The 14759-nt window shown below is 39.3% G+C and overlaps 2 protein-coding genes across 2 annotated transcripts; both read left to right on the top strand.

Annotated features, from left to right (window-relative positions):
* The first annotated feature begins 1889 nt into the window (after positions 1-1889).
* Positions 1890-6892, top strand: LOC131357407 (piggyBac transposable element-derived protein 4-like). The gene is made up of 3 exons (XM_058396380.1): positions 1890-1977; positions 3792-5166; positions 5354-6892. The coding sequence occupies exons 2-3, from the start codon at positions 3898-3900 to the stop codon at positions 5828-5830; spliced, it is 1746 nt and encodes a 581-aa protein (XP_058252363.1). The 5' UTR covers positions 1890-1977; positions 3792-3897; the 3' UTR covers positions 5831-6892.
* Positions 6893-7292: 400 nt separating this feature from the next.
* Positions 7293-10290, top strand: ltc4s (leukotriene C4 synthase). Its single transcript, XM_058396381.1, has 5 exons — positions 7293-7488; positions 8236-8335; positions 8722-8792; positions 9416-9497; positions 9626-10290. Exons 1-5 carry the CDS (start codon positions 7431-7433, stop codon positions 9774-9776), a joined length of 462 nt encoding a protein of 153 aa, XP_058252364.1. The 5' UTR covers positions 7293-7430; the 3' UTR covers positions 9777-10290.
* Positions 10291-14759: the final 4469 nt, after the last annotated feature.

Here is a 14759-nt window from a genome sequence, read left to right as displayed (position 1 = left end):
GAAGAACATGACAATCTGATAATTATGTGAACTCTTAAGGATGAAATTACAACATTGAAGCATGATCTGACTCAGTTCAGTGATTAAAGCTGCTCTGTTATTTAGTGATGTTAGAAAATGATCCCACAGCAAGTAAAGATTTTTCATGTGACGTTTCTTTCTTGGTTAGCGCATCATTTCCTTTTGGTTACGGTAAAATCTAACCCGTTTGTGTGACCTGGAGCATTATCAACGCCAGAAATATGGGATGCACATGGTGAGAAACAATACTGATATAGACTGTATCTTTCAAACAATGCTTAACTTGTTTAACCCTGGTGCACTGTTCGAAAACACTACTTTCATTTGGGATGAAGACATCCACTAAAATAAACTTTTTTTTTATCTTTTATCACAGTCTTAGACACACTACTCACAAAAAGTTAAGGATATTTGGCTTTTGGGTAAAATTTATGGAAAATGTAAAAAGTTCATGCTACAGTGATTAAACAATTTATAATAATAAAACAATTTATTGAAACAAAAGCCAACAACAGTGGTGGGTATACCACAACAAAAAATGTCAATGTCTCAATAATGTGTCACGTGCCCTTGACCATCAATTACAGCTTGACAACGACGTCTCATGCTGTTCACAGGTCGACTTATTGTCTGCTGAGGCGTGGCATTCCACTCTTCTTGAAGGGCGGCCCTCAGGTCATTGAGGTTCTGGGGTGCAGGGTTACGAGCCTCTACACGGCGAGTCTGCTGATCCCATATGTTTTCTATGGGATTCAGGTCTGGAGAAAGTGCAGGCCACTCCATTTGAGGTACCCCAGCCTCCAGCAGCCGTTCCCTAATGATGCGACCTCGATGAGCTGGAGCATTGTCATCCATGAAGATGAAACTAGGCCTGTGTTGTTCATGCAGGGGCACAATGACTGGATTAATGATGTTATTCAGGAAGTATTGGCTTGTCACTGTACCATTCACAAGATGGAGGGCAGTTCTGTATTGAGTAGACACACCTGCCCAGACTGTAACACCACCACAACAGTGGCTGATGCATAGCGCTCTCCTTGACGTCTCAAACATCGTTGGCGGCCATCATTCAGCAAGTTATGTAAAAAGTACTGAAACACTGAACAGTTGGACATGTGCATTCAAAAGTGTAGAGGTCAAATTAAGTTCACCTGTAAAGGTTATAGTGCATTTTAGGTGCATCCTGAAATTTCACCCGAAAGCCTTAAATTTTTGTGAGTAGTGTATGTCAAACATTGGCTTTGATGCATTGTTAGTTTTTGTGCATCAGATTTACATTTTTTCTCCCTCATTTACTGTCCCTGGATTTTCTTTTTGCCCTATTGACTTCCATTACAGCGACATTTTTTGACTGCACAGCCATGACACTATATATGAAATCACGCAGTCTGGATTGCTGGTGGTGTTGGGAAGAGGTAAAATTTGTGATTTTTACTGTTGATGACCAAGTGGCACCATTAATCCTTCATATAGGCCTGTGCAAAGAAAGCTTAGTTTCTGGCTTTTATATGGAGTTATATGGAGTATATCAGCATATATATATATATATGAGAGAGAGAGCTTTGTGCACTTGTCTGAGAAAATCAAAATTATGCACCTCAGCTCACAGAACTACATGGAGTACACAAAAACAAGGTAAGTGTATTTATGAACCTGCTGCTTTTTGATGGTGAGAAGTACAGACTAAACAAAAACAAGGTAAATGGACTTAAACACTTGCATGTCGTCCTGCTGGTCGTTTGATGGTCAGAAGAGCAGCAAGCACTATGAGGAAGGGGTTTCACTTGCACTGCTCCGACCATCGAGTTTGGTAGGGGACTCTTATTTTGAAATTCGCCTAGTTATTCCAGCCATCCTCAGTTCTTTCCCTCGGCTCTCCTTAAGTATTGTTGTCCACGTGACTGGCTGCAGCTACAGTTTTATGTTTGTTCGTTCATTGGAATGCATCGTCAGTAAGTAAGTAACTTTTTGCAGAATGTGTACATTGAGAACATTTGCTTTATTTCCCCATGCTGTATTTGTAACAATTTAAATGTTGTTATATACATGCATTCTGCACAAGATAAACCTTTATTCGTCGCACGGCGGGAAAATTCCCACGTTGCAACAAGTGAAGAAAAATGTGCAAGTATGAAACAGAAAGATGCACTCGGTTTTTGCACATCTTAAATTGTTGTTATTGCACTGTTGTATTGCACAGAATTTTAATGATTGTAATTTCACAGTTTAAGAATATCCCATCCAGCAGTGTGTATTATGATGATAGGTTTTTCTCACAGGGGTGTTTCTATGATTTGAAACCATCAGGGGCAAATTAGGGAGAGGGGGAAAGCAAGAATAACACGTTTTGTAAGGGCATTTAAAAAAAAAAGATATAATATTGTTTCATAATAAGCACAAATCAGTATGCAACTTTAGAAAATTTCATTCAGTCCACTCTGTTTTCTGACTCCTCCCATCATCAAAAAAAGGAGTAAAATGCATTACATATTCTCTCTCACACAGGTATGCCATGCAATATTATCTCTTTTACAGCTTGTGTGTAAAGCAGTGCAGTGTCAATTACCAAACTAGTATTTTTTTTTTTATAGTGCTGATAATTCCTTTTTCGATTGACAAAACAGCCAAAATTATGGAGTCTGTCCTGGCCCATTGTTCCCCTAAGCCATGCATGTATTTTTTTTTAACTTAAATTCTGCGTTAGAAAGTCATGATGTTCAGACTGTAATGTCTTACAGTTTTTATTTAGATCTATATTAAGGCTTTTCTTTTAATTTGAGGCTTTTGTACGTCTTGGGTATGAAATAATATTCCAAAGGGTCCTGTATGTCGGGTTTTCAGAATTAAAGTCAGTGTGACACAACATGCGTTTGTCAACTGTGTTAACATTAAAAATTTAAAGTTAGACTATTATCTGAATAATAACATTGTTGTGTTTTCTGACCTTTATTATTGTTATTATTATTATTATTATTATTATTATTATTATTGTTATTATTATTATTATTGTTGTTGTTGTTGTTATTGTTATTATTGTTATTATTATTGTTATTGTTATTATTGCTATTATCGCGCTCAAGGGCTGTAAGGTATTTTAGTCACGTGGTGTGTGAGCGCGTATAGATGTGTTTCGAGTTATGACAAAGTATCGCGAGAGTGGTTCTAGAGCATATTCCAGCGCACACTCTCGCGGTATTTTAGCGTCAAACGCGATGCGCAGCGCCGCTTTAAGTCGAATACACCTTGTGTGTGTGTGTGTGTGTGTGTTCCAAAATTCGGGGCTAAATTAAAATTAGCCCTAGCGACTCCCCTGGTTAGAACACAGTATAAAAATCAGTATGAACTGTGTGTATTATGGCGACTGAATCACTGAGAGCAGCTCTGATTGCAAAATCTAATAGCAGTAGGGAGTAAAGACCTTCTGTATCGCTCCTTCAGACATTTAGGATGGAACAGTCTGTCACTGAAGGAGCTGCTCGGAGATGTAACTGTGTCATACAGGGCACTGAGCTGGCCTTCCTGATTAGCTCGTCCAGTCTCTTCCTGTCTGCAGTAGAGATGCTGCTGCACCAGCAGACCACTCCATAGAATATGGCTGAGGCCACCACGGAGTCATAAAAGGTCTTCAGTAGTGCTCCCTGCACTCCAAAAGAGTCTGCTCTGTCCTTTCTTGAAGATTACATGCTTAATTCTGCCTTTTCAGCCTTTATGTGAATATGTTTTGCATTTTGTTCACTAATAGCACTTTATTCCCTTATTGTTTTTGATAGTTCCACTCTCATTCTCTGCACATTGGAGTAAAAATCAGTTTTGGAAACTATACCCTGACTCCAGTCTTTACTTGGAGTTTAGCTTGCTGCTGAATTGTGTTCACACATGGAAACACACATGGAGAGCAATACACGTACCGAAGTTTTGGAAACGGACCCTTCCAGCGAGCTGCAGGAAATGCAGTCTTCTCCCTCTGACACCACAGACTTGGATGAGTCAGATCCTGATTTTGTTGTGGGATCCTCAGCGTCCTCATCGTCCTCTCCAGCTCCTTCCACTGAAGGCGAGGAGGATGCAAAAGATCCTGGATCTGGGTGGATTGGGAGAAACGGCTTAGTGTGGTTTTCCACCAACGAGGAGACATTATGCTTTTCTCAGCCCGCCAGAGGCGTGACTCCAGGGCCGACGCGTTATGCCATCGTAAGGGTCCAGAACGTGGTTTCTGCGTTTGACCTGTTTATTACGGAGGAGATGATTGACCTCATTGTCAGAATGACCAACCTCCATGGGCGCCGCACAATGAAAAACTGGAACGAGATTGACTCCACCGATCTCCGTGCCTACATGGGGCTACTGATTTTGGCAGGCGTCTACAGGTCCAAAGGGGAATCCACACGTAGCCTGTGGGATGATCGCAGTGGTCGTGCGATTTTCAGAGCCACCATGTCCCTCTCAAGTTTTCATAGAATCAACAGAGCTCTGCGCTTTGACGACAAGCTGCAGAGACCAGCTCGTCCTAGAGAGGACAAGCTTGTCCCCATCAGATCCCTGTGGGAAATGTGGACGCTTCGCCTTCCCCTCCTATTTAACCCCGGTAAAAATGTCACAGTGGATGAGCAGCTTGTGCCATTCAAAGGGCGATGCAGCTTTCGGCAGTACATGCCAAAAAAACCGGCCAAATATGGAATGAAAATTTGGGTGACTGCTGATGCCGCCACATCCTATGCCTGGAAGTGTGAGATTTACCTGGGAAAGACAGGTGGTGCTCCAGAGGTGGGTCAGGGCAAGCGTGTTGTCATGGAGATGACAGAAGGACTCCAGGGCGTCACTGTCACTTGTGACAACTTTTTTACCTCCTACTCACTTGCTCAGGAGCTTATGCAGAAAAAAATAGCCTTGGTCGGGACGATCAGGAAAAATAAACCGGAGCTGCCACCCAACCTGGTGGAGGTTAAAGGACGATCTGCCCTCTCCTCCGTCTTCGCCTTCACGAAGAACACCACGGCCGTGAGTTACGTTCCAAGACGGGGGAAGAATGTGATCCTCATCAGCACAAAGCACCGCGAGGGAGTGGTGACAGAGGGAGAAAAAAAGAAGCCAGAGATAATCATGGACTACAACCACTGCAAGGGAGGTGTCGACAATCTAGACAAGGTATGTGCCATTACCCATTTGTTACTACATGCATCCTGTTCCTGTTAGTTTTTTACTGAATTCATGTGCTTGTTAGAGATAAATGTAGGAGATACAGTTTGTTTCGACGATGTTTTGCGTGATTTTTCTTATCATGATTTTACTTGTTATCATGATGATATCTGTACTTGTTCTTTTATTTTTCTAGGTTGTCGGCACCTACAGCTGCAGAAGGAGGACCAAATGGTGGCCACAGGTGTTATTTTTTAATATGTTGGACATCACAGCATATAATGCATTTGTCATTTACACAGCTGTGGATCCCTCCTGGAAAAAGGCAAAGTTGTATAGGAGGAGGCTTTACATAGAAGAGCTGGGAAATTCTCTGGTCTCTGCAGCAATATTGAGGAGAAATCATCTCCCTCACGCACCAGTTGCTGCTTCACTGGTGAGAGAGATTCAGTCTTCTGCAGCTGACCCTTCAGACACAAAGCCCCAGACACCAGAAGACACCAGCAGCTCAGGAGTGAAGAGGGGAACATGCAAGTGGTGCACAAAACAAAAAAAAAGAACAATCAGCACTTGCGTCTCTTGTGGTGAACACCCTTGCAAAGACCACCATGTGATATGCTGCAAGCCCTGCTGGAAAGACAACGCACACATACGCGCAAAAAAGTTAGTTTAATAGTTTAGTTCTTCATGCTGTATAAAAGATAATAAAATAATAAATGATGTTCATAAATCTGATGCAGACTAGATTTTTTTTACAGAAAAAAATGGAAAAGTAAACGAGGGAGAAAAAATGTAAATCTGATGCTGCACAAAAACTAACAATGCATCAAAGCCAATGTTGTTACTAATCTTTCACATGTCCAAGACTGTGATAAAATATCCAGTCCACAATCACATTTTATATTGAAAATCAGTCATTTTCCCCCCAAATCAATGACATCATTTATGAACTTGGCAATTAAAGTAGTAGTTTTAGTTTTAAAGTAGTAGCAGTAGTTTTGATCAGAACTGAGGTTGATTTTGAGTGAATTTGCCCACAGTGTATTAATGACTTTTTGAAATTTTTTAAATCATATTTTTCTAAAATTTGTTTCAAAGTAAGGTTTGTCACCTTTGTCATTTGCTGAAATACAGAGAAAGTTAAGACCAAATTAAGAGTCAAAAGTGACCCCTGGTGGATTAAAACGTCCCCAGCAGTACATAAGGGTTAAATAGGTCCAATGTGTGGCATTCAGAATAAGCCATTAATGGTTACACTGTGACTCACAGTATACTTAGCTGACAAACTTTACACGCTCATACAATAGTAAACATTTTAACTGTGCACACACTTCCTTCACTATATTGCCAAAAGTTTTGGGACACCCCTGCAAATCATTGAATTCAGGTGTTGGGCATGTCCCCTTGCTTTTAATGCTTCAGTATACCAAGACATTTTGGACAATTTAATGCTCCCAACTTTGTGGGAACAGTTTGGAGATGACCCCTTCCTGTTCCAACATGACTGCACACCAGTGCACAAAGCAAGGTCCATAAAGACATGGATGAGCGAGTTTGGTGTAGAGGAACTTTTTTTTTTTTTACTGGAAAAAGAGTCCTGCCTCTGAAAGGATCATTTCAAATAAAGTCAAACAGGTATTTATTTATTGTCATTTCTACTGACACAGTACATAGTGAAATGAAACGTTTCTCCGGGACCATAGTGCTACATAAAACAACACAGAGCTTAGGAGTGAAAATAAATTGTCCTAAATTGCACACATACTGTATATTGTGCTTAATTCATAAATAACCTCAATACCAAAAATGTGGTTTGCTTAAACACCTAGTAACCTAAGCTTATGGACTGAGTAAATGACATTTATTTTCTGTTCTCGGTACAGGAAAATATGCAAAACTTCCTGCGCTGATCATCATACCAAATGCTACAGATTTGGTGTATAGAGTTTAGGCAGAAAGAAATTGCTGGAATATTCTCATATATATTACCTTTTTAATCAGATGTGCTTGTCCAGAGCACATTACAGAAATGTTTTTAGTGTCCATCAGAAAGAACATAATGTTACCAAATAACAGCTATCAATTATAGGAGGTACTTCCTCTTCAGTACAGGTGTGTGTGGGTGTGTGTGTGTGTGCACATGCATGCTTACACATTGCACTGGGCCCTGCTCAGCACTGACCTCCGCCTACACGAGGATGAGGTAGTTATCAATCTAGGAAGGACAGTGTAGTTGATCGTGGATCTGACCTGCTGTGCATTTCTGCTGAACAATGCTTGACCAGTTGGTGTGGGTTGCTGCTGTTACAGTGCTTGGAGTGCTGGAGCAAGGTAAGAAAACCTCCAATCTCACCTGAATGACTATATATATTCTCGTAGGGGTTATTTTTAATATGGACTGACCAGGGTTAATATATAAATAAAAATATAGAATAGGAATTTCAAGTGACAAGTGTTTATTAAAATCATTGATGCATGGAAAAATCAATTAAATTAGACAATAGACATTAACACTTTAGTCTTGGGGACGAAAATACACTCTCGAACTAAACCGCACTTTTACTAGTCTTCCTGATGTGGTGTTTTCACTTGTCCACCATTGGAAAATTAATGCGTGCCATGTACCAGGACATATGCGGTAGTGTAAAAGTTACTTAAAGGCACATGACATCCAATTGTGTAGCTTAAATAGGCAACAAAAAAACATTTTTTGGTGAAAGTGGGGGGTGGGGGAAAAAAAAAACATTTTTAATCAGTAAAATATCCCAAAATGAACCAAGAAATGATGTGGAATTATTTTTTATCATGAACCAGCAAAATGTGTGCACTAGAGGGTTAAGATCATTAATTTGTGGCTTCAGAATATAGCTCATGGTTATAATATATTAATATTAATTTGTGGCTACACCTCACTGAGAAACAAGCACCGTGCCACATCACAGGCTCTTCATCAACATTACTTTTTGACAAGAAAGACAGATATTTGAATGTGCTTTGAATGTTCTCATGATGGGTTTATACAACAACCTACTGCTAGCCTATGAATGAAGTCTTTATTACACTCTCTTTCTCTGCCAGCATACTTTTCCCTGAAAGTGATCTACGCTCGACGGAAATACTCCGTCCCCCCTCCGGCCACCACGGGACACCCCGATTTTGAGAGAGTCTTCAGAGCACAGTGAGTGTTTATGCACACCTCAGTCAGGACTTTTTGTAATTATTATTAACATAATTAATGCTATGCCTACATCCAATTGTTTATTCATTTATTAATTAATTTAGTTCTCCTTTTCTGCCCAAATGTCCAGAGAAGTCCAAATCTATTAGACGTTCCTGTCCTTGTGGTGCCATTTGTTCCCCACTTGTTCATAAAAAAACATTCTCCCCAACACACACACACACACACACAAATTCCTCACTTCAGGAATATGTTAATATAATATGGATATGTTAATATAATAGGAATATGATGGGCTGATTTGCATATATTATGTGACAACACATTATATTGTCATGGCTATTGATTAGTGTCTAAATTCTGAATGCTTTTCTTTCTGAATGTAGAGCAAATTGTTCTGAATATTTCCCCTTATTCGTGATTACCCTTTGGTTGGCTGGACTTTTCTTTAGCCAAGGTAAGCACAGACGGGAGATGATGGAGAAAAAAAGAAGCCTGTGACTATCTCTCCTGTCGCAACATAACATGGCATCTTGTATTTGCATAAACACAATAACGTGTGTGTGATACGTGGCATGTAAAATAGGTTGCAGCTTACTGCACTAATACATCAGTGAACCCATTGAGCAGCTTGCAGGAAGTCTAATTAGTTGTATATACTTTGCATCGATGAGAAGATTTTGAAAAATGGAGGAACAAACAGTTCATCCATGAAGTTCATCAAGCAAATCATTATGGGAAGCTTTACATCCTAATGGACTCCTCGCTCTCAGAAATAACAGTATTGAGCTGTACTTTTTCTTCTCGTCTTACATCATTAGAATCCCTAGAAAAGGGAATACATTATAAATGTTAAGGTTGACCTCAGGGATCGCTCATATGCTGTTCAAGCTTAGAAAACTAATTGAAGATGAACCACATGCACCTTCCCATGTAATAAATAGACGCTAAACAACTCCCAACGCATTAAGCTCTAACTCTGTGCTTCCATTCCAACAACCAGGAAAAGTATAGCTGGTACATTTATTTCTGAGAGTATTTTATCATTAATAATTTACATGTGATCTTTTTTTCCTCTAGCTCTGTCTGCTATGCTTGGGTTCCTGTACATTTATGGACGATATCAGTACTTCCACGGATATGCAGAGTCTGCACAGGGAAGGTACAGGGTTACAGTACCTCTTTCCTCTCTGTGTTGGTATGAAATGGTTCACGATGGTTGCTGATGAGAGATCCCCCCTCTCCCTCTCTCTCTCCCTCTCTCCCTCTCTCTCTCTCTCTCTCTCTCAGACTGGCCCCTCTGTATTTCACAGCGAAGGTGCAGTGGGGGCTGATCGGCTTGTCAGTCTTCGGTGTGCTCTGCAGTATGAGTCGGCTGCATTTGGGTGTGGATCTGCTCGGCTCTCTGTGTGAAGTTCTCGGCCTGAATCAACTCGAGTGAATGCAGGCATCAGAATATTCATTTCACCTTTAATGAGTCTGTTTAATAAAGAGTTTTAATATGCACTGGAGCTTTTGATTTTTTTTTTTTTCCCCACACCCCAGATTTTTTATTTATATTTTTTTATCTGATTGTTCCTGTCAGTTTAAATAATGAATAAATCACTTGGACTGTGATGTTTTGGAAAATAATCATTGATTATTCAGGGGAGTGATGCAGCCTGACATGACCGGGAATTACCTACTTTATTGTTTTCAATTTTACGACACCTTCTCCTGAATTTATTTTCCTTTTTTATTCCAGCGCCGCTGATTTTCTTTATTGATTATTGACTGAACATGTCATATTCTTCTACTTATTATTTACAATACAGCAGAAGTAAACCATGGTTCTCTGCCAGTCTCTTTATTTCTCTTTCTTTATTTTAAGTTAAGGTGAAAAGGCAGCTTGTGATGTTACCCAGAAGTCCTAAAGACTAGTTTACAGTTACTGCTTTACCTGTGATGGATACAAAGTACTGACACTAGAGACTCCTTAAATAATTGTAAATTTAAAATAAAAATCACATCTAGTTACAGAAAACTTTGTAAAGAGTGCATGTTTTTAATTCATTTATGTTTAAAGTTTTTCATACAAGTTGATATAACACTAAGGGCATTAATATAAACCTGTAGATTTCTAAGGGCTAGGGGTGCAGCCAGCTTTCCAGTTCATCCCAAATGTTTTCCAGCCTTCTCTCCCCACGTGCATCATTGAGCCTTGGCTGCCCATGACCCTGTCGCCGGTTCACCACCGTTCCTTCCTTAATGGACCACTTTTGATAGATACTGACCACTGCAGACCGGGAACACCCCACAAGAGCTGCAGTTTTGGAGATGCTTTGATCCAGTCGACTAGCCATCACAGTTTGGCCCTTCGGCAAACTCGCTCAAATCCTTACGCTTGTCCATTTTTCCTGCTTCTAACACATCAACTTTGAGGACAAGATGTTCACTTGCTGCCTAATATATCCCACCCACTAACAGGTGCCATGATGAGGAGATCATCAGTCTTATTCACTTCACCTGTCAGTGGTCATAATGTTATGCCTGATCGGTGTATTCCCTCAGTTGTCAGTAACATCAGTTTGGCAGTAGTGGAAATTTAAAGAAGCAAACTATTATTCTCAAACACGACTTGACTGACTGACAGTGTGTGAGTTAACAGAAAATTGTGCAAAATTAGCTATGGATAAATGCACCGACTAAATGAAAACAAGTAAATATGCGTGATATTGTTTCTGAATGAACGAGCTAACTGTTAGCATGATAGAAAAACAATACTGGATAATTAAATTATTTGACCAGCTTAATACTTTTATTACATTTTCTTTAGTTGTTTCGTTTAACGTTACACAAATAGCTCTTTAAAATGTTTTTCACGTACCTGAATATATAGGCATAAGTCTGTGTTTACCGCTAGAGGGCACCACCGCACCTTGCAACAAATACACAGTCTGTGGTCCAGTCGGGTTGCTGCCCTATGAAGGTGCACTATATTGCCAAAAGTCATTGAATTCAGGGGTTGGGCTTGGCCCTTTAGATCCACTGAAAGGTTTAGGAGTGTGTTTATGGGAATTTTTGACCATTCCTCTAGAAGCGTATTTGTGAGGTCAGGCACTGATGATGGACGAGAAGGCCTGGCTCACAGTCTCCCAAAGCCGTTCTATCGGGTCGAGGTCAGTGACTCTGTGAAGTTCCTCCACACCAAACTCCCTCATCCATGTCTTTATGGACCTTGCTTTGTGCACTGGTGTGCAGTCATGTTGGAACAGGAAGGGGTCATCCCCAAACTGTTCCCAAAAAAATTGGGAGCATGAAATTGTCCAAAATGTCTTGGTATGCTGAAGCATTAAGAGTTCCTTTCACTGGAACTAAGGGGCCGAGCCCAACCCCTGAAAAACAACACCTGAATTCAAGGATTTGGAGGCATGTTCCAAAACTTTTGGCAATGCAGTGTATATGACCAGGCCTAGTTATGTCATTTATCTGTGCCATTTTAAAATAAAATAAAATAATTTTTTGTGGATCAGGTTAAGAACTGGTTTTGGTTTTAGCCATATTACATATTTTGGCTGTTTATTTGCATTATGCATCAACAACAAACCCTTTTTGGACACATAAGAGAACACTGTGGAAGTTAGGTACCTAAATAAAGGAAGTTAGGTGCTTAAATAGTCTTGGTAAATGGTTTTTTTTTAAATAAAGAAGGAGAGCATCTTTCTCAATTGCTCTTTTTGGTTTCGTCTCATTCCACATCTTGTGCACGTATGTGCTTTATTTAGGGTTTCGGATGAAAAAACAAGGATAGACAAGGCTGGTGGAAGGAGGTTTTTTTAAGAGGATCTAGACGGGAAATAAGGGTTTCCAGATGGGAAGAAAAGAGAGAAAGAACTCCACAGCTTTGACTTTGTTGACCTTTGTGTCAGACAAAATCTAATCTAACAAAAAAAAGTGTCATTTGCAGGTTTATTTTAATGGAAAGAATGCATTTGGATCCTGGAATGGACTTTATTACTGTGGAAAAGATGATGTGTAGGTATAAAGAAAAGGAATAACATCTTATAGGAATAAAGTAGGTAGAACGCTAAGATCAATTAAACCTTAAATTATGAACTACAGATACTTTAACCTACAGTTTCCTAAGCATTAGACAGACATAATTATCACGACTGAATAAACATGTTTTTTAGTAAGAAGCAATTAAGTACCTTGTTTGTTTTAAAAATGCTTTGTACATATACTGTTAGTCTAATTAAAAATAATAGACGAATTTAGCTTCTAGATGTCTGCATCCTGTCATGACAGAAGAGATGGAATATATTTATGTTTATATGTGATGCATTTAAGGCAAGGTTCCTCCCTTTATAACCTTGATTTCTACACCTGTTCCATAGAGCTTGGCTTTCACATTAAATCTCCAATCCCTCAAGCCTTGAGGTCACACATTGTCCTTCAGAAATGGCTGGTGGGAGATCTCTGAGCTCCTTCAGGAGGTCTGGTTAAGTTTACAGCTTAAGGCGGTAAACAGGAGTAGACAGGAACATTCTGACCGATGCATTTGTGGAAGTCCAGGCGATCACCCTAGACAGGGAACTGGAACTACTGTGGCTTAGACCGAATAAAACACAGCATTCACTAGGCTGAGAAATAAAAACTGGAACAAAATTGAAGGTCTTCTTTCTTTTCGGTGCATCAGCATATCACAAAGATTCCATAAAACTTGAAATACCTCCAGCTCAGTGTTTAAACCTATTTAACAAATTTGCTTATCAAGTTGAGTGGAGATTTTGGGACCTCAGCATATGTCAAAGACAATAAGTTTAACGTGTTTACGTCTGATGAATGCTGTCTAGGGTACTTTCTGATCTCTAATGCTGAACTTGAGGAACATCTCTGGCAAAAATGCAATTCACAGAAGATCCCCTGACCTCAAATCGGTCCAGCATTCATTTTACATTTGGTCTAGAGGTCTATAAATAATGTGAATTTCAACATCAATAAGTTTTGTGAGTGCAAAATTCAGAAAGTTCTATGGCGCCGATAAAAAAGCCTAATTATTATAATAAACATTTAAATTATATTATTATAAAATTTAAAATATATAATATTTTAAAATTAAAATATTATATCTATTATTATATTGTAATACCTGGATTATGTGTGTAGGATAAATATTTACAACTAGTTCATAAGAATTTAATTATTGTTTATTTTATTATTTATGCTGAAAGGTGTCCCTAGTTACAAATGTTTTATGATTTTGATTGTTGTTTAAATATATCATATTGGCTTCATGGGATTCTGCATATAGTGGACTGCAGAAACACTAGGCGTCTCCTCGCTATTTGTGTTTTAAACACATGCTTGTGTGTGCGCGTATAACTGTAAGAAATAATATGTGGAAATGACGCTAATATTTGACGCTAGAGTAATAAAAATACCTCAATCTCACCAAATGAAAAGTATCCTGTGTTTGCTATAGTACACAGTTTGAATACCTTCTGTAGTCCATTGCAAATGCTCCTCACTGGGCTCGCCCCTAGCCAAATAGTGCACTATGTAGTGAATAGGGTGTTGTATGGGATGTGTTATGTACATCAACAGATACAGATTAGCCTTCAGGGACAAAACCTTACAATATATTACAATGTGCAAGTCTTCACGTACACTGTCTGTAATCGAATTTGCTTCTGGCTAATCGGCCAGTGCTTTCCGAAGATTCTCGGCGGAAAGGAAACGCTTGGAGGAAGTCCGTGCTTCCTCTTGAGTGAACTACTGCAAGTGTTGTTTATTCACTATCTAGGCCACGCCATATCTAGGCTACTATTTTAAGGCGTCTTGTATCCATTGACCTTCAGGATTTTTTTCCTCCTGAACAGCTCATGTGTATAAGTTTGGGGAGAAACTTGTTTAAAGCTGGTATGCTTATTAAAGTGAAGATATTCTCTGCAAGAGAACGATACAGAGGTCTGTCATGTGGAGTTCTGTGTATAAGGTCGACTCTGTACCAGTCAGATAATTAGACGTTTGACAGTGTAGGCGTTTGTAAGCTTGCAGCTTGTTTACTTGAAGATGAAGATGATTATCCCTGAGACTGAAAGTGAACCTGATGTTTAACTCAGTTTAATGTTAGAGCATAAACTACAGGAGAGCTGTGTTACTTTATAAGCTCCAAAATGTTTTAAATCTGCAGAAGATTTAAGTATGCCCATACATATAACGCAATACTTTTTAATACTTTCTGCTGAACATTTATAATATTTTTTAAAATATTATTCGACAGATGTAAGTTGATGTTCCACCGATTTGCTTGCCTTCATGATGAGACTGTTTAGTTCTTCAGAATTATTATTATTATCAAACCTAGTGGTCAAAAATAGGAACTGCAACAAGTTTGCTAACAACTGCAAGAGGCCCGTTAGGGAAGGAAACCAAGACTGCA

Source organism: Hemibagrus wyckioides, linkage group LG08, assembly GCF_019097595.1.
Source record: "Hemibagrus wyckioides isolate EC202008001 linkage group LG08, SWU_Hwy_1.0, whole genome shotgun sequence".
NCBI classification, from domain to species: domain Eukaryota; kingdom Metazoa; phylum Chordata; class Actinopteri; order Siluriformes; family Bagridae; genus Hemibagrus; species Hemibagrus wyckioides.
The sequence above is the reverse complement of the archived record's forward strand: the minus strand, read 5'-3'. Positions and strand labels throughout refer to the sequence as shown.

Coding starts and splice junctions, on each gene's coding strand:
- LOC131357407 (XM_058396380.1), top strand. CDS start 3,898: ATGGAAACACACATGGAGAGCAATACACGTACCGAAGTTTTGGAAACG. Junction 5,167..5,353: donor GTGTCGACAATCTAGACAAG/GTATGTGCCATT, acceptor TTATTTTTCTAG/GTTGTCGGCACCTACAGCTG.
- ltc4s (XM_058396381.1), top strand. CDS start 7,431: ATGCTTGACCAGTTGGTGTGGGTTGCTGCTGTTACAGTGCTTGGAGTG. Junction 8,793..9,415: donor TGGACTTTTCTTTAGCCAAG/GTAAGCACAGAC, acceptor TTTTTCCTCTAG/CTCTGTCTGCTATGCTTGGG. Junction 9,498..9,625: donor GCAGAGTCTGCACAGGGAAG/GTACAGGGTTAC, acceptor TCTCTCTCTCAG/ACTGGCCCCTCTGTATTTCA.